The sequence below is a fragment of the Papaver somniferum genome, chromosome 6 (genome assembly GCF_003573695.1).
Source record: "Papaver somniferum cultivar HN1 chromosome 6, ASM357369v1, whole genome shotgun sequence".
Taxonomy (NCBI): Eukaryota; Viridiplantae; Streptophyta; class Magnoliopsida; order Ranunculales; family Papaveraceae; genus Papaver; species Papaver somniferum.
Genome location: NC_039363.1, coordinates 49,763,725 through 49,783,197, shown reverse-complemented (window position 1 = coordinate 49,783,197; position 19,473 = coordinate 49,763,725). Strand labels below are relative to the sequence as shown.

General features: G+C 35.9%; 1 protein-coding gene across 2 annotated transcripts; it reads left to right on the top strand.

The window, feature by feature from the left end:
- Positions 1–5,173: 5,173 nt before the first annotated feature.
- Positions 5,174–9,390, top strand: LOC113287515 (homogentisate 1,2-dioxygenase-like). Of its 2 annotated transcripts, none has more exons than XM_026536294.1 (10): positions 5,174–5,336; positions 5,471–5,619; positions 5,712–5,942; positions 6,082–6,161; positions 7,128–7,295; positions 7,422–7,597; positions 7,740–7,809; positions 7,940–8,094; positions 8,404–8,487; positions 8,885–9,273. In XM_026536294.1, the coding sequence occupies exons 1-10, from the start codon at positions 5,220–5,222 to the stop codon at positions 9,101–9,103; spliced, it is 1,449 nt and encodes a 482-aa protein (XP_026392079.1). In that variant the 5' UTR covers positions 5,174–5,219; the 3' UTR covers positions 9,104–9,273. The 2 variants fall into 2 exon arrangements, with proteins under 2 accessions (XP_026392079.1, XP_026392078.1); XM_026536293.1 differs by having other exon boundaries at positions 5,175–5,336; positions 5,438–5,619; positions 8,885–9,390.
- The last annotated feature ends 10,083 nt before the right edge of the window (positions 9,391–19,473 follow it).

Below are 19,473 nucleotides of genomic sequence, written 5' to 3'. Positions count from 1 at the left end.
AAAGCTTTGGAAGACATTTTTGGTGTGCGTAAATGCAAAAGATGAACTTCCGTCCACAGAGTCAGATTTCAACAAACACAGACTTATGAGGTCTTGAATGTGTTTTCCTACTCTGATACCAATTGAAAAAACGGGGGTCTAACAACCTCACCCAATATATCGCTTAACAATCTGTATGGAATAACTCCAATATATTTTCAAGAGAATTAACTAGACAGACAGACTCAATCTTAATAAAAGTATATCAAAGAGTTATATCTCAATTTCTCAATTCAATCCGCAATCAAACAAATAAGGATTTGCGAGCCTGATTGAATACAAGAGAAATAACTTGAACAGTACCAAAGACCAACGTTCAAGGATCAATCAATTTCAATCAACAAGCAAAGGTTGGGTTTACCAATTGATCGATTCAACGCACAACCTGTGATATGTAAATTATATAACAAAATATAATGCAGAAAAGAAATAACACGGACACCAGAAGTTTTGTTAACGAGCAAAACGCAAATGCAGAAAAACCCCGGGACCTAATCCAGATTTGAACACCACACTATATTAATCCGCTACATACACTAGCCTACTACAAAGCTAACTTCGGTCTGGAATTTAGTTGAACCCTAATCAATCTCACACTTATTCAAGGTACAGTCGTGCTCCTTACGTCTCTAATCCCAACAGGATACTACGTACTTGATTACCTTAGGTGATCTCACCCACAACTAAGCGTTGCTACGACCCAAAGTCGAAGAGTTGATAAACAAATCCGTATCACACACAAAAGTATATTGAATAGATAAATCTTTCTCCCACAGATATACCTACGAGTTTTTGTTCCGTCCTTTGATAAATCAAGGTGAACAAGAACCAATTGATAACCCGGACTTATATTCCCGAAGAACAGCCTAGTATTATCAATCACCTCACAATAATCTTAATCGATTAACGAAACAAGATATTGTGGAATCACAAACGATGAGAAGAAGGTGTTTGTGACTACTTTTCTATCTTGCCTATCGGAGATATAAATCTCAAGCCAATCTTACGATTGTACTCAATTACGATATAAGCAGCAAGATCAGATCATGCAACTACAGAGAAAATAGTTGGGTCTGGCTTCAGAATCCTAATGAAGTCTTTAAGTCGTTAACCTACAGGGTTTCGTGAAAAATCTAAGGTTAAAGGAGAATCGACTCTAGATTATATAACTAGTATCACACAGGAGGTGGGGGGATTAGGTTTCCCAGTTGCTAGAGTTCTCCTTTATATAGATTTCACATCAGGGTTTGCAATCTAAGTTAGCTTGGTAACAAACCATTCAATATTCACCATTAGATGAAAACCTGATTAGATTCAAACTAATATCTTTCAACCGTTAGATCGAACTTAGCTTGTTATACACAAATGAAATGTAACTTCATTTAGGTTTGAGTAACCGTAACTAAACGTTTACACTTAGTTGGTTCAACAATATTTAACCAATGGTTAGCCATATGAGCACTTTCATATCAACCTTATTCATCTTTACGATAACTAGTTCAAATGACTCAAATGAACTAGTTAGAGAGTTGTTCAATTGCTTAGATCTTATAGAAGTATATAAGACACAATCAAAGAAAATCGATTTTGATTCACTCGAATCAATTCATGAAAATTATAGCCACGGTTTGCAAAGATTGCATTCCTTATTATATAAATGTTTTAGTTCATGAACAAACTGATTTTAGAAAGTAGAAATTCACGGACGTGAAACTTCCGCCAGTATGCGTACGAGTATGCATACTCACACGGATTTCCAATAACCGCCAGTACGCGTACGGGTACGCATACTTTGGGTTCCCGGTTTTGGACTTTAACACAAATATGAGAACACACTATGTTTATATCCAAACATGGTTACTTGTTCTAAATTCTCATTTCAATCATTGAAACTTTCTTAGAGGATGTTAAAATAGTTGTTATTCACGAACTATTTTCATCAAAGCGATTTTCAAGTTATTGAAATAATCAACATGACTTTCGTCACAAGTAAAGATGAACTTGGCTAAAGCGAAATCTTACCAACACATATTTAGAGAAATAGATATGCGAGATAAACTCGGCTCGAAATAGCAAATGTGTATAATTGAAGTCTATATGTCAATACGACTTTTGTCTCAAAATAGGAGATAAAGTAGATAGACTTTTGAGTGATAGATAAGTTCAAGTCTCCACATACCTTTTGTTGATGAAGTTCCACAAGTTCCCTTGAGTATTTCTTCGTCTTAAATCGATGAACGCCGTGGAGTCTAAGGCTCAGATAAACTTACTATCCTAATCCGAGACCTAGCTATAAGTAGACTAGAAATCAAGACTTATATTTTTGTCTACTAAACTTGACAAACAAGCTTGAGATAGCAACGCTTGCGAGTTCGACCGAGCAGTTCTCTAACAAAATGTATAAATATCAAACCCTAATTCAATGTGGAACCGGTTAGCAATCTCGGGACTTATGTATTCTAAGAAACCACTTTTTTGGAGGTCTCGACAATCATTGCTTGATTTCAATCTCGATAATCATTGCTTGATTCCAATTCTGATCAGAGTTAGAAGGAGATTCAGAAGAAGTGATACAATATCTGAATGAGCTTTGTCCTAAGATATGGGTATATAAGAAGAACTCTTAGATGCTACAGAGGTCTTCTTAGATGTAATGTTATCGAAACCATTAACAAAGTGAAACTATCTTGATTCACCTTCTTCAGCTGGAAAACACGTAGAATCTTTAATCCCCTCACATGAAACTGTTGCACGAAAAACTTCTCCAAACCTATTCTGATATGAGAAAACAAAATATGTCCATCCCCTAGACGGAAAACCCATTAGCATCTACCATAAAAAATAAAAAAACTTCGGTTGTATCCTCATAATTTTTTCATCCATATCACCTCTATCACCCCTTCATAATTGATTGTAACATGAATAATCTTGTTATGGCTTCTGGGTTTCTCATCAAACAAAATACATGTGGAGTTATATGAAAGGATGATATATTTGAAGATACATTCAATGGAAACATCCTGGTTAGAGTATGGTTCTCTGACATTCCATTTCTTAATTCTAACAACCCGCTAATCATCTTCTCCTTATGTAGTATTCAAACCCGGACCAATCATACTATTTGCATCTATGTTTCACCTACAAATGCAACCCAACTATTATCACCTCTTAAAAACCTTGTAGTACTTTGCAAATCTTGCTTACCTTGTCGATCTGTATCCAAAAACTCTGCCTTGATCCATTGAGAAGACGATCCCTTCGCCATTTTTTCCTCGAAAAACCTGGACATTCTCTTACCTCTCCGATTCTCAAATGAAAATTTGTTGCGTCGAATAACATCTTAATGTCACATGGTATGCATGGGTTCTACTTAAAGTGATTTGGGCTTAGACTCACTTGTATAACGACAATCATATAATATTACCTTTTGATGATCAAAAGAAAAAGGCATGAATATATGAGTTTTAATCTAGACCACATTCAACATTCTTTTTATTCTAAATTTCATAAATAACCATGAAACAATTTTTTCTAAAATTGCTATTGGTCGCTAGAAGAAATAAACAACAATAATACGAAATCAATCGTGTAATAAGGAAGGTATTGCCATTGCTGGAGCGGCTACCAACTTAAAAATCTAACTATCAATCTTCATTTTTTGTTTTAGAATCCTATTATAGGGGATCGAAGGATTTGGTTCTGAGGACTCCTATGGATTCAACTATCCTAAATGTGGATGAGGCGCAACCTAATTTATTATCAAAAATACAAAAATATCCTTTGATAACCAAAATAATTGCCAAACCTAAATCTAACTAAATCAAAAACTAAACCTAAACCCAAAAAGAAAAAAACTGTCTCTTCTTCTTTCTCTCTTCTTCTCCTCCATCGCTTCTTCTTCGTCTTCTTCCGTTTGTTATGTTAGAATTAGAGATTGAAAAATTAGTTATAGAACTGAATATGGTTGGGAATTATTGATTTCCTCACGGTATAAATTTTCTACGATTGGGAAACCTAACTGTAAATTACCCTGACTTCATATACGGTCGGGAAAATACGAACTAGGTTTCCATACCGTAACTTTAGTTTCAAAAAAGAAATAAATAATCCACCGAATTTCTGATTTTGATTTTCAAATGCTCCCTCCGTTTCTAAAAAGTAGGCTTGTTTGGTTCTCACAAAAATTAAAAAAACTAATCATTGAAGTCACTTTTCCATGTTTTTTCCTAATTTATCCTTTGGTCCCCACTTATCTCTTGTTAGAGAAAGAGGAGAGAGAAGTGGTTCCCTTTTTATATTATGAGAAAAAATGGAGAGAGAGAGAAATGGTCCCCTCTATGGATATAGTAGTAAAATCATAACATTTGACTTTCCACATATGAATACAAGCATATCTTTTTGACATATCCAAAAGAAAAAACTGCCTATTTTGTAGAAATGGAGGGAGTATTAACTGTAAATCAAATAATTAGTCTAATCTTATTATTAATTTTATTACTACTCTTACTTGAATTAGTTAACCTAATCATTAACATTAATTAATCATTAAAATAAGAGGTCTTGATGTTATTATTTAATGACCTAACTTTTTGTCATCTTGTAAGTTCTCGAAGCCAAAACTTTCGAGCCCCTATAATAGGTTTTTTCGTTGTTTTATATGAATGGGCGGCGCCTCCAAAAATGGGTACAATCGTGTAATAATACTCCCTCCGTCCCACTTCTAAGTGACCTATTTGATTTTAGATTTTGTCCCAATGATAAGTGACCTATATCACTAAACAATGAGATATTCCGGAATTATCCTTTTAGTTAATTATAAATAATATATGAAATATGTATAATTTGATAGGCATGTTTATATTCGTTACGTAGGTGTTTTAAAATGCTTTTCAATTGTATGAAATTTGCGAACATCCGTGGAGTATTTTGAGAGAAACCATTTTTAAATTTCACTAGTTATTATTCATAAGGGTATAATTGTAAAAAATGATTAAAAAATACTATTTTCCTTACTTGCCTTAAAAATTGTGCAAATTTCAAATAGGTCACTTAGAAGTGGGACAGAGGGAGTACATTATTATTGCGTTTCATCTCGGCGACTAGCACCCAAGTTATAACCATCACAATTCTTGCCATGTGAGTCTTCGTCATCAATTCCACCACGCTAATGATCTAGATTCATGCTTCCTTATCCTTACTCCACGACAAAGGCAGCAGATAATACAAAATTAATTGTTTTCAAAGTATTGATTGCCAGAATCCAGATACTACGATATAAGTTACCAGGTTTATCAGATGTAAATTTGAGTTCTCTCTTTTATTTTTGCTATCTATTCCTCTAGTTTACTGCCCTAAATTACTTAACGTTTTTGATCAAAAAATGGAAAAACAAGAACAGGTTTCTACAGGTGCTAACGAATTACTTTATCAGTCTGGATTCGGTAACAGTTTCTCATCTGAAGCGATTCAAGGAGCTTTACCTCAAGGACAAAATAATCCACTTGTATGTCCATTTGGTCTCTATGCTGAACAAATTTCAGGCACAGCTTTTACTGCTCCCCGTAAACTTAATCAAAGAAGGTCTGACTTTTTAGTTTCATTTCAAGATTTGGGTTCATCTTTTAAATTTCTATTAGGTAATTTATGTTGTTTTGCTTTAATCTGTTGTTTAGTTGGTTGTATCGAATCAAGCCATCAGTTACCCATGAGCCATTCAAACCTCGAACTCCAACTCACAAGAAACTTGTGAGTGAATTTAATCAAAGTACAAGTTCTGCTACACCTACTCAGTTGAGGTGGAAGCCTGAAGAGATTCCTGATTCACCAACTGATTTTATCGATGGGCTTTATACGATTTGTGGAGCCGGGAGCTCTTTCCTTCGTCATGGATTTGCTGTTCACATGTAATTGCTACTTCTTGATTAGTTTGTCATGCAGTTTCTATTTGTGGAATTAGTATTGCCAATTCAGTGATTGAGAGAATTCTATGATTGGCTGATTTATAAAGATTGTTGATAGCCAGATGCATGCTGTGTCATGTAGGTACTCCGCTAACAAGTCAATGGAAAACTGCGCGTTTTGCAATGCTGATGGTGATTTCTTGATAGTTCCTGAAAAAGGAAGTAAGTAAATCTTGAATCTGAACTAAATTTTGGGCAACTGCTTCATGCTTCTGTTTCATTATCCTCTTTGGTTTGAAAGCAGCATAAGTTTCTGGAAATGATGGAGACCACACTAGTTGCTTGTGGGTTACCCGCACAACTAGACGCAACCCTCTAATCACAGATTGATTTTCAGATTCAGTTTATTGGGTTGTCCATTCAACTGTGATTAAGCTATCTAAGTGGGTACGTTCACGAAAAGAGCTTGCACCCTAGAGTCCCAGGGAGTGAAAAGCTTTGCTAATCTTATTGAAACTCACAGGATATGCACCTCTCTAAATGGGTTATGTCTGACCATTAATACTTCTACAAAAATAAGATGAAAAAAGTGATAGTTATTTGTATGCCTCTCAATGACATTATCAAACTCCTTGTGGTGTGTGAAATTTGTCTGCTTGCAGCTTGTGGAAGAGCACTTAAAATGATCTTCTTGTGTCCTAAATGGCAACTTCAATTTTTAAGTTGAAGTATCAATGTTATATAACATCATGTTATCAATGAGAGGTTGTCGTAACACTAGCTACCATAGAACTAAAGGACTGCAGAAAGTTCTGAGCAGGTCGCAACTTATATAGGTCTACCTAGAAGTCATGTAACCAACTAAGAAAGACTACTCATTTCTTGTGAAAAGTACTTTACTAGCATTAAAATCTCAAAATGTTGTTGCCTAACCAGGATTATGGATCACAACTGAGTGTGGGAAATTGCATGTATGTCCTGGTGAAATGTTATATAACATAATGTTATCAATGAGAGGTTGTCGTAACACTAGCTACCATAGAACTAAAGGACTGCAGAAAGTTCTGAGCAGGTCGCAACTTATATAGGTCTACCTAGAAGTCATGTAACCAACTAAGAAAGACTACTTATTTCTTGTTAAAAGTACTTTACTAGCATTAAAATCTCAAAATGTTGTTGCCTAACCAGGATTATCGATCACAACTGAGTGTGGGAAATTGCACGTCTGTCCTGGTGAAATAGTTGTCTTGCCTCAAGGATTCCGATTTTCTATTGACCTTCCAGATGGACCCTCGCGTGGTTATGTGGCTGAGGTTTTCGGTACTCATTTTCAGCTTCCCGATCTAGGCCCAATAGGTATTAATTTTATTGAGCATCTCACCGGGGGCAAATATACGAATGGTTTCATCCATTTGAGGTTTTATTCAATGGCTCCAACTTGAAGTTGCAATTATGAAACATCTATTATGATTTTCTTTTTAGGTGCTAATGGTCTTGCTGCTACAAGGGATTTTCTTGTACCTACTGCCTGGTTTGAAGATGAAGTTCATCCTGGGTACATTATTGTCCAAAAATTTGGGGGTGAATTATTCACTGCAAAACAGAATTTTTCGCCATTTAATGTGGTAGCATGGCATGGGAATTATGTACCTTATAAGGTGAGAATTTGTGCCAATAGCATCCTTCGCTCTATCAGCATTACATTAGAATTTTCATGAAATTTTAGCTCTTCTATTTGTCTAGCTTAACAAAATAGTTGTGACTAATATCTTGAAATCTCCTTCATGATGTACCCTACAGTATGATCTACATAAGTTCTGCCCATTTAACACCGTCTTGATGGATCATGGTGATCCTTCAGTAAACACAGGTAGGTATCCTACATGTCTCACCTATCTGAATTAAGTCGTCATGAAAAAAGTCATCTTCTTTCCCTACTTTTTTCTTTCGGAAGTTATTTCTTTCATTTTTAACAGTATTCATGTGTCCACTGATTTCAGTATTGACTGCACCAACTGATAAACCTGGCGTAGCATTGCTTGATTTTGTTATTTTCCCACCCAGATGGTTGGTTGCTGAGCACACATTTCGCCCTCCATATTACCATCGCAATTGTATGAGTGAATTCATGGGTCTGATATATGGAAAATATGAGGTAAAGCCTCACGCTGTTTAATCTTCTGGAATGAATTCACCCATAAGATTGTCATTTATGAAAAATAAAGAGAGTTCAACCATTCTTGCATATATTGGTTGGAAACTGACCAGAAGATGGCATCTTAGTACCATGAACTACTGTATACATAATGGATAATTCCTTCTTGAAATAAGGATAAGGGTTCTTCTATGTTAGTATGCCATCTTAGTGTCCGATGTTAGCTCGTTATGTTTATAAACAATGCTAGTGTGCTAACAGTGCATAATTTTCTGACTAACACACGTGATTTTCCTGAGGTGGGTGTAGGCTAAAGCTGATGGATTTCTCCCAGGTGGAGCAAGTCTTCATAGCTGCATGACTCCTCATGGTCCTGATACAAATACATTTGAGGTACAAATTTCCCCAAACTAGTGACTGCTACAGGTTCTTTGTTTGTAAATTGTAATCCAGTTAACAGTCTTCGGTTTTCCCAAAACAAAGGATGGCTGTTCCTAAATTCGTTTCAAAAAGTAGTTTTTGAATACAGCCTGAAGTTGGCCATTTCTAAGACGATTGACGAAGACGTTTTTCTCTGTTTACAAAACATGTTTGTGGATAAATGATGTCAGCAAATTACTCAGTTTATTGAATTATACTAAAAGTATTCTCATGTTCTTGGTAATTGAAAATACAAACAACAGAAAACAGTTTCCTTTTAGTTCTTGAGATTTGTTCTCGGCTTCTGAAAAAATTTGCTTAACTTTCTCGCTCACTAGGACACTCTAATTTTCTCTTTGGATGTTGACAGACAACAGTGGGACGTGGAACTGATGAAGCACCATCCAAAATAACAGAAACCATGGCTTTCATGTTTGAATCAAGTTTGATTCCTAGAGTCTGTCCATGGGCCCTTGAATCTCCTTGTATGGATCACAACTACTATCAGTGTTGGATGGGTTTGAAATCTCACTTCTCACACGAAGGGTCAGATTGTTGCAACAAAGAGATACGAAGTAAGCGCAGCTAAATTTCTCCTTTATTAGATTAGAATTGAAGTCTCAGCGTAGGGTCATATTTCTACAACAAAGAGATACAAAGTAGACGCAGTTGATTTTCTCCTTTTTTAAATTAGAATTGTAGGAAACATTTTATTGACATATTATATCTCTAGTCGATACTTCTTTGTTGCGACTAGTACAAATAGTGTATACATGAAGCTTGTAAATAGCAAATATGCCCCGGAGAAGAAAACATCCAGCTTTTGCATAAAGATTGTGCTTTTATTTCGCGTAATTCATGAACCGCTATGAGTCTTGGTATTGTTACGGCTTTCAAGGAAGGCCTTTTTGCAGTTTTGCTTCTTTTTTTTTTTGGATAAAGTGAAATTTTATTAGCTTCAGTTGGTAGAGGAGTTCTGGTTTTTTGCCAGAAGACTACCAATGGCAACAGAGAAATTATTACAAGCTTCTACCGCGGAGGAGTCTCTCTAACCGTTTTAGCAATGGAATTTGCTACCTAACTATCATCACGACCAACACCTTGTTTGTTTTCTCCTGGCGCATGGATCTGACTGATATCACCTGTCTCATCTGGATCTGTTCCCATGAATCGGTGGTATTTTATTACCTGACTCAAACGGGTCCGAGTCATATCCAAACCCCGAGTCAGCAAAAAACAAACATCCTTTGGGATAAGCTACAATAATTAAAACTCAAGACTAAATGTTTATCCTTAATAATATTCTAATTCTCCTGTTGAACGAGTAATGAATTTCCAGTAATGGAATGAATGACCGCTTCTGTATTAGCTTCGACGTGAATCCTTGGTGGTTGCTTTCTATTTTGCCCATAACAAAGCTTCTCGTCCAACCATGCATTCTCATATTTCTGGACTTAATATTCCATTTGCATATTGTCCTTTGATGCCTTGACAGAAACTTGTATGATCACCCAAAACAATCCAGTATCGATTAGAATCCAGTATCGAGTTGATTAGTTTCATGGTCAAAAACCGCATCAACATTTAATTTTAATATCCCTTCTTAAAGGAGGAGGTATCTGTCTAGAATATCAGTTGAAATTGGTACTTATGGAAATACTTTCCGTATCATGCAAGCTAAATGATAATGAATCTTATACATATAGTTATAAGGGTTAAGTGATACTCCCTGAAAAAATATAGATTCACATTTATCTTTCCATAACACCCATGATCCTATTATCAGAGTATATAACCATCTTTTATCGGTTTTTTTGTTACTTGAGGAGAACCAGCTGAGAACCCATTCAAATACACTACTGCAATTGCTTTTAACTGAGTCAATGTCAACGTTAATATCTCTCCAAACTACTCTAGCATGCATGCATTTCAAATATTAAGTGCTCCATAGTTTCTTCACTGCTTCCACATATGCCACGTTGAGTATCAATACTACCATTGTAGAGAGCAAGTTTGCATCCGATAGTATTTATATCTCTGATGCATTTCCATGCAAAGAATTTTATTTTACGAGTAATACTGCATCTCCATAAACTTTTCCATACTAAAGGCTCAATAGTTACCCCATTGACTTGAACTTCTTTGTTGCACATAGTCAGCATCTTGTAAGTACTTTTAACTGAAAGCTTACCATCCTTAGTATGCATCCAGACCGTGACATCCTCTTTGGTAGAATCAATATACAAATATTGTATTTTTCTATAAGTGTCAGCATCAAACAGTTGATATAGGAGATTAGCATTCCATAAATTAGTGTCAGATAAAGTAATTCTGCAACTGCTTCATAGAGTCTGAATAAATCATTGTTAGGAGTTGGGGGTTGATTCATGCCTGGAATCCGTCGGTCCAACCAAATTTTAGTTTTCCTACCACCCTTTAGTAATACCATTTCAAGTATATGATCAATTTTAGCTTCAACGTTTCGATGAATAATATCTTCACTTTTGATGACTTGACTCAATGCATATTCTTCAATCTAGCATAGTAAGTAAAGCTAGATTAAGCTTTTATAGATCCTGAATGTTTAACCTCCTATATATTTAGGTTTACATACTTTGTGCCAAGCAATAGGGTTAGTGACCCCAGAAGAATTTTCTTTTAATAGCGGTAAGATGATTGATGAGATTATTTGGTAAGTTCAAAGTTCCATCTGGTAAAAAAATACTGAATTAAGGACATGTTTGATCATGGTAGATCTTCCTGCCTGAGTAAGAGAAGTAGAAGACCAAGTAGACGACGTGTTCTCATAATTTTCCCTAATTGACTTGGAAGATTCTTGCTTTGAGTGACCAAGAATAAGAGGAGAACAAAAATACTTTTTCTTAGAATTCATAGTTTTGACTCTGTTAGAGCACTGCTCGGTCGAACTCGCATGCGTTGCTATCTCAAGCATGTTTGTCAATGTTAGTGATCAAAACTATAAGTCTTGATTTCTAGTCTACTATATCTAAGTCTCGGACTAGGATAAAAAGTGTAGTTGAGCTCAAGAACTCCATGGCAATCATCATACAAGACGAAGAACTACTCAAGGAACTGGTGGAACTTCGTCGACTAAAAAGTATGTGGAGACTTGAACATATCTATCACTCAAAAGTCTATCTACTCTATCTTCTATCTTGAGACAAAAGTCATTTTGCTATATAGACTTTGATTATACACATTTTCTATTTTGAGCCGAGTTTATCTCGCTTATCTATTTATCGAAATATGTGTTGGTGATCTTTCGCCTTGGCCAAGTTCATCTTTAACTAGTGACGAAAGTCATGTTATGTTTCAATCACTTTGAAAATGTCTTTGAAGAAAAATGGTTTGTGAATAACAACTATATAACGTCCTCTAAGAATGTTTCAATGATTGAAATAAGAGTTTAGATTATATAACCATTGTTGGATATAAGCATTGTGTGGAAACACATATATGTATGTCCTTATTCCTTGAACCAAAGTATGCGTACTTTGTTGATCAGGAAAACCGGAACAAGAGCTGTGAGCTTAGTCCGCGAACTCAGTCTGCCAACCTAGTACGCGAACTGGCGGAGGTTCTCATCCCGAGAATATCTGCTGGAGTTTGTGAACTCCTTCCGGGAACTTAAGTCCGCGAACTTGAGTTGGTTATATCTTAAGACGATTATTTGTGAACTTATATTTATATTAACTAAGGAATGCAAATTGCAAACCGTGGCTATAAAGTTCATGAATCAATTCGAGTGAATCAAATCGTTTTTGCTTCGATTGTGTCTTGTATAGTTATATAAGATTTATACAATTGAACAACTCTCTAACTAGTTCATTTGAGTCATTTGAACTAGTTATGGTGAAGAAAAATATGGTTGATATGAAAGTGCTCATATGGCTAACCATTTGGTTAACTATTGTTGAACCAACAAATGTACATGTTTGGGTACGGTTACACAAACCTAAAATCGTGCATTTCATTTGTGTGTAACAAGCTAAGTTTTCGATCTAACAGTTGAAAGATATTAGCTTGAATCTAATCAGGTTTTCTAACGGTGAATATTGAATGCTTTGTTAGTAAGCTAACATTGATTTCAAAACCTGATTTGAAAGACTATATAAGGGAGAACTCTAGCAACTGGGAAACCTAATCCCCACATCTCCTGTGTTATACTAGTTGTATTAGCTAGAGTCGATTCTCCTTTAACCTCAGGTTTCTTCTTATAAACCAGGTTAACGACTTGAAGACTTCATTGGGATTGTATATCCAGACCGATACTACTTTCTCGTAGTTGTGTGATCTGATCTTTCCGATTCTATCTTGTTGAGTACAATCGTAACGATTGGATTGAGATTAATATCTCCGATAGGCAAGATATAAAAGTAGTCACAAACATCTTCGTCTCATCGTTTGTGATTCCACAATATTTTCTTTCGCCACGTCGATTAAGATTATTGTGAGGTGATTGATAATTCTAGGTTGTTCGTCGGGAATATAAGTCCAGGTTATCAATTGGTTCCTGTTCACCTTGATTTATCAAAAGACGGAACAAAAACTTGTAGGTATTTCTGTGGGAGACAGATTTATCTATTACCGTAGACTTTTCTATGTGATACAGATTTGTTTACCAAAGTATTCGACTTTGGGTTGTAGCAACTCTTAGTTGTGGCTGAGATCAGCTAAGGGAATCAAGTGTGTAGTATCCTGCTGAGATCAGAGACGTAGGAGCATAACTGTACCTTGGATCAGTGTGAGATTGATTGGGGTTCAACTACAGTCCAGACCGAAGTTAGTTTGTAGTAGGCTGGTGTCTGTAGCGGCTTAATACAGTGTGTGTTCAATCTGGACTAGGTCCCGGGGGTTTTCTGCATTTGCGGTTTCCTCGTTAACAAAATCTGGTGTCTGTGTTATTTCTTTTCCGCATTATATTTTATTATATAATTGAAAGATCACAGGTTGTGCGTTTGAATCAATCAATTGGAAATCCGACCTTTGGTTGTTGATTGAAATTGATTTATACTTGAACATTGGTCTTTGGTACCGTTCAAGTGATTTCTCTTGTATTCAATTAGACTCGCAGATTTCTATTTGCTTGAGCAAGAATTGAATTGACAAAGAGAAATATAACTCTTTGATATACTTTATTAAGATTGAGTTTAGTTGATTCTCTTGAAAGTATATTGGAGTTAGTTCATACAGATTTCTAATCGAAATATTGGGTGTGGTTGTTGTACCCCCGTTTTTTCAATTGGTATCAGAGCAGGCAAACATGTTTAAAGACCTTATCAGTCTATGTTTATAGCGATCTGATTATGGACGAGTCTATCTCGAATAACATATATGTTCATAAATTACCAGATGATTTTCAAAGCTTGGATTCACTGGAGAGGACTGTCACATCTAGGTCAGTATCTAAACATTCTCTTAATGTAAAACCTGTTGAAGTCTGGGAAATACGCCTAGAAGAACAGCTGTATCAATTTTCTGATGAAGGTGATTCAGATATTGATAGAGATGTTGATGAGGAAGTCTCTGAGTATGTGAAGGTTTTGAATTCGTTAGAAAATGAGAAGATTAAAACTTCTCATGTCACTCCTCTTCTGACTCCTCTCTGTCGAGAAAACAAGAAATTGAGAAGATGTTACGCAGGTGTTTATGTTTCGAATCGTTCTAACGAATCGATCCTCAAGGATTCTGAGGAAAACCTACGTATGAAGTCACTTGAATGTGATAACCTTTATCAAAAGTATTGTTTGCTGGAAGAGAAACTTACAGAATCTGAAGCAAGGATTAACTCCCAACAAGCAAGTTTTGACGACAGAGAAAGCGTTTATCTCGCTCGAGAAAAACGTATTGAGGCCGATTTAACTGCTGCTCTTGATAAAATCAAGATGTTGGAAGATGACTTGAAAAAGTTCAATACTAGTTCAAGCAAATTAACCACTATGCTAGGAGCAAGTAAAAATCATCGTGATACACGAGGATTGGGTTATAATGGAATAGATGTTCCAAGTACTAGCAAAGAGGTAAAATTTGTCAAGGCTAATGATGCTTCTCAACAAAAGGTTTCCACTGATGCAAAAAGTGAAATACCTTCATCGGCAGTTAAGGTTCGAAAGAGCAAAGTATATCAACCTCTAAATTCAGCACAATGGATCGAGGTAAGAACATTCCTTATGTTTGTCACTATTGCGGAAATAAAGGTCACCTGGAAAGGAGATGTCGTTTCTGTATAAGGAATGAGAAACTTCATGATGTTCTTGTTTGGGAATCACAAGAAGTTGTGAAACCAAGATCATATGTTAAGACTAATCCCCTCGACGCTACACGTTGTAACTGTTCAACCTTTAGGCAAAGGAACCAGTGTTGTGATAAATCTAGATTTGCCTATAAACGTCATACGAATCCTTTTCACAATCGTAATGGTTATCAAAAGGATAACTTCGTAAAGACTAAGACAAGATCCGATGCTCCCAATTGGAGAAATACTAACTTGCAAAAGAATAGTCAATCCAATTATCTTCCGAGAAATCTTGAAGAGAGTAATGGGAAGAAGGTTCTGATTGTTCCTAAACGCACTCAAAAGTGGGTACCAAAGAAAGCCAATGATGCTTTGAGTGTGAAAAGGAATGATCTTCCAAAAAATTCCATGACTATAGAGAAGGCAGTATCCATGATGTTGGAACTTAACAAGTTTTTTGGAAAAATGGAATTGGATGTGAAAGGTTCTAAAAGCGATCTCTTTCATGATAATCCAACGGTCACTTGTGGTGAGCAAGATATTGTTCACCCCCAACGCAACTTGATTGTGTTGTAAGTGCATCCTCACCAAGGAATGCCCTGCTATATATACGGTGAGGGAAACACGAGAATTGTGGCACACAGATTATGTTCGGTAAGGCTGTAGAATTCGACCGGATTCTTATAAAAAGGTACGTCTATAAACCTGAGAAAGATTTATGTTTTTATTTGCTTAGAGTATTTATAATGATCCATGTACCTTGCTTATTGTTCATTTCTACCTAACTTGACATGTGTTTAAGGTTCTTAAAAGTTTAGGTTTAAGAAAAGTAGTTCGGGATGTTTGGACTTCATGGTACATCTACCCGGTATGCATAACATCATTTAAAATCAAAATCCAGGGGTTTAAGTACGCATACCTGAAAAGGCGAGGGTATCCAAATATACTTCAAGCTAAAACTTTTCCTTCTTGTAAGTCCTTTATCTGAAAGTGATTGTCTATGGTATGAGTCGAGACAATACAACAAATCGGTTCACACTTTGTGTGATCGTCTATGGATACGAGATCGAGACAATACAACAAACAAAGTGTCATTACTTGATACAAAGCTTCAGACTTAAACAAACACAATAGGATTGCTTATCAAGTAAATAAGAATTAACGTTTGTGTAATTTACTCTAATTATAATAAAACAATTATAATGCGAAAATATAAAGTAAATGACACAACAAGATTTTGTTCACGAGAAAACCGCAAATGCAGAAAAATCCCGGGACCTTGTCCAGAATCGAATACTCTCAGGATTAAGCCGCTATACAAAATAAACCAACTTCGTATAGTTGAGACCAATCAACTAAACCTATAGTTCACCTAGTTCCATCTGTATTCCCACGCCTCCGACCTGTAAACAAGTCACGTACTTGGACCAATTCCTTTGGTTCGTATTCCAAACAGTAAAGGAACAACAAATCTGTTTAATATCAACTCTCTTCAACCAAGTGATATGAGTTGGACAAAGGCTCTTCTGTTTATCTTAACATAAACTCCTTTTCCAGGTTCCAAGATCTATCTTATGTTCAATCACCCAAAGGTAATCGTTAGATTTTGCAATCAATACCTTTAATTCTAAGGAAACGTATTGATTCCGTTCTTCACAACTATTCTATCAAAATACCACACGGATAAATAAATTATTGTTGGATCCTCTATTACCGAAACAAGTATTGTACAAGCCAAAGATTTATATAACCAAGTCAGAAATATTCTATCTCTTTTTTGTCTTCAAATCTTCTTAGATCTTCAATAAACACCTGCACACAACTACTTGAATCTCTTGTCATCAATCACGCACAGAACGGAGTCTATTAACAATGAATTATCACAAAATCGTCTTTAGAACTAACAACAGTCTAAAGATTCCCGTCAAAACCTTGAACTAGTCTGAGTGAATCTTATATCAGAAGAGAAGATTCTCAAGCATAAACAAACTAGGTGCAATCAAAGTTCAACCATCGTTAGTCAATCAAATCAATATGAAAGCAAAAGATAAACCGCAATTATCTAGTTTCCCACCAATGCTACGCGCTAGAGCTTCTCAATCCCAAAGAAGACTTTAAACTGAGCGGTCGTAAGAGATTTCTCCTAATTAGGTTACTCTCCTCTCCGAATAGGCGACTTCACCAGTAACAGTACAACAGAGGAAGTTTACTGTCACAAAGGATTAGTTTGCCCAAAATGCAAACTCAAAGTATTTACAGACAAGGAAGTTTGGACACCAAGGAATTTCCAAAACAGAAAATATTCTCAAGATATTCTATAACAATTTCCATAATCGGTTTTCATAATTCCTGAGAATGCACTGTCCAAAATATTTGATCGAAAATCTCCTTGGAAAATCTTGAACTAGCAAATGCACATTACTAATTCTTATTTTCCATATATAATAAAAATCCTTAATTAAAAGAATCTTAACTTATTTAATTTCGATCATGGGATTTACTTCCTTCTTAGCTGTTAAGGAATATCTTTGAACAATAAAAAATATACGCATTACTGCATGTGTTCAAAGTGTGTCGACATCCTTTCTATGTAAGTCCTCTTTCATACTTACTCACTTGAAACTGATTTACCACACTTCCAAACAAGTTTAGAATTGGTTCATCTGACTTTCAAGTACTATGTGATTGATCAAGTAACACTCAATCACAAATCATGGGTTCAACGGTTCTACCAAAACAAGTTTCGGTTCTACCTCCATGTGAAACTGTGTATAGTCACACTAGCATACCAAAATTCGGTTGACTAGGTACTAGGATCGGTTCCCCACATATATATGGTATCTAACTCATATGTGTTGCACATGTCCATAAGATAGGTTCCCCTTTGACTAAAAACGTGTTGCACATGTCCATATGATCGATTCCCCTTTCTGCTATAAACCTTGTTGCACCCCGTACAAGGATCGATTACCCTTTGTATGTGTTGCACCTATTATTAGGATCGGTTCCCCTTTACCCAGTGTTAGGCCTTACACACACAAACTCGATCATACCATCCGGTGATTACTTAAGATCAGTTTCACTAATAAAAGTCATACCAATACATAAGTCAGGCCTCATGTGAATAGTTTTACCAAGAACACAAACAAGTCATGAGCGGTTATACTAATTTCAAAAGCGGAGGTCTAACAACACCACCCAATATTTCGCTTAGCAATCTGTATGGACTAACTCTTATATACTTTCTAGAGAATCAACTAGACAGTCAGACTCAATCTAGGTAAAAGTATCTCGAGGAGTTAATATCTCTCTCTTGATTTGATTTACTCGAGCTAATAGAAATCAGAGAGTCTTTAATCAAATACAAGGAATAACTTGGATGGTACAAAAGACCAATATCCAAGTGTCAATCAATGTAAATCAACAACCAAAAGGTCGGATATTCTAATTGATTGAACTTCAACACACAACCTGTATTATTTCAATTATAAAGATAAAGAATATAATGTGGAAATAGAAATAACACAGACAATAGAATTTTGTTAACGAGGAAACCGCGAATGCAGAAAAACCCATGGACCTAATCCAGATTGAACACACACTGTATTAAGCCGCTACAGACACTATCCTACTCCAAGATAACTTCGGACTGGACTGTAGTTCAACCCTAACCAATCTCACACTGATCCAAGGTACAGTTGCACTCCCTACGTCTCTGATCCCAGCAGGATACTACGTACTTGATTCCCTTAGCTGATCTCACCCACAACTAAGAGTTGCTACGACCCAAAGTCGAAGACTTGAAATAAACCAATCTGTCTCACACAGACAAGTCTATTGAAAGGATCAATCTGTCTCCCACAGATAAACCCAGAGGTTTTTGTTTTGTCATTTGATAAATCAAGGTGAACAAGAACCAATTGATAATCCGGTCTTACATTCCCGAAGAACAGCCTAGAGTTATCAATCACCTCACAACAATCTTAATCGTATGGTAGCGAAACAAGATGTTGCGGAATCACAAACAATGAGACGAAGATGTTTGTGATTACTTTTTATATCTTTCCTATCGGCGATATCAATCTCAATCCGATCGATCTATGTATTCGTACGATAGAAGATGCAAGATCAGATCACACAACTACGACAAAAGTAGTATCGGTCTGGCTTCACAATCCCAATGAAGTCTTTAAGTCGTTAACCTGGTTTTAGAAGAAGAAAGCAAATGTTAAAGGAGAATCGACTCTAGCAAACAAACTAGTATCACATTTAAGGTTTGGGGATTAGTTTTTCACAGATGGTAGAGTTCTCCTTATATAGTCTTTCAAATCAGGGTTTGCAATCAATGTTCGCTTAGTAAAAAAGCATTCAATATTTACCGTTAGATGAAAACCTGATTAGATTCAAGCTAATATCTTTCAACCGTTAGATCGAAAACTTAGCTTGTTACACACAAATGGAATGCACGTTTCTAGGTTTGTGTAATCGTACCCAAACGTATGCATTAGTTGGTTCAACAATAGTTAACCAAATGGTTAGCCATATGATCACTTCCATATCAACCATATTCTTCTTCACCATAACTAGTTCAAATGACTCATATGAACTAGTTAGAGAGTTATTCAATTGCAAGGAAATCTTATGTAACCACACAAGACACAATTGAAGCAAAGATGATTTGATTCACTTGAGTCGGTTCATGA

What these genes read in the sequence shown, in the direction of transcription:
- LOC113287515 (XM_026536293.1), top strand. Translation starts at nt 5,220, where the DNA reads ATGCTTCCTTATCCTTACTCCACGACAAAGGCAGCAGATAATACAAAA. An exon ending in TGATCCTTCAGTAAACACAG is followed by an intron (nt 7,810 to 7,939) that starts GTAGGTATCCTA and finishes CACTGATTTCAG; the next exon opens with TATTGACTGCACCAACTGAT. An exon ending in TGATATATGGAAAATATGAG is followed by an intron (nt 8,095 to 8,403) that starts GTAAAGCCTCAC and finishes AGGTGGGTGTAG; the next exon opens with GCTAAAGCTGATGGATTTCT.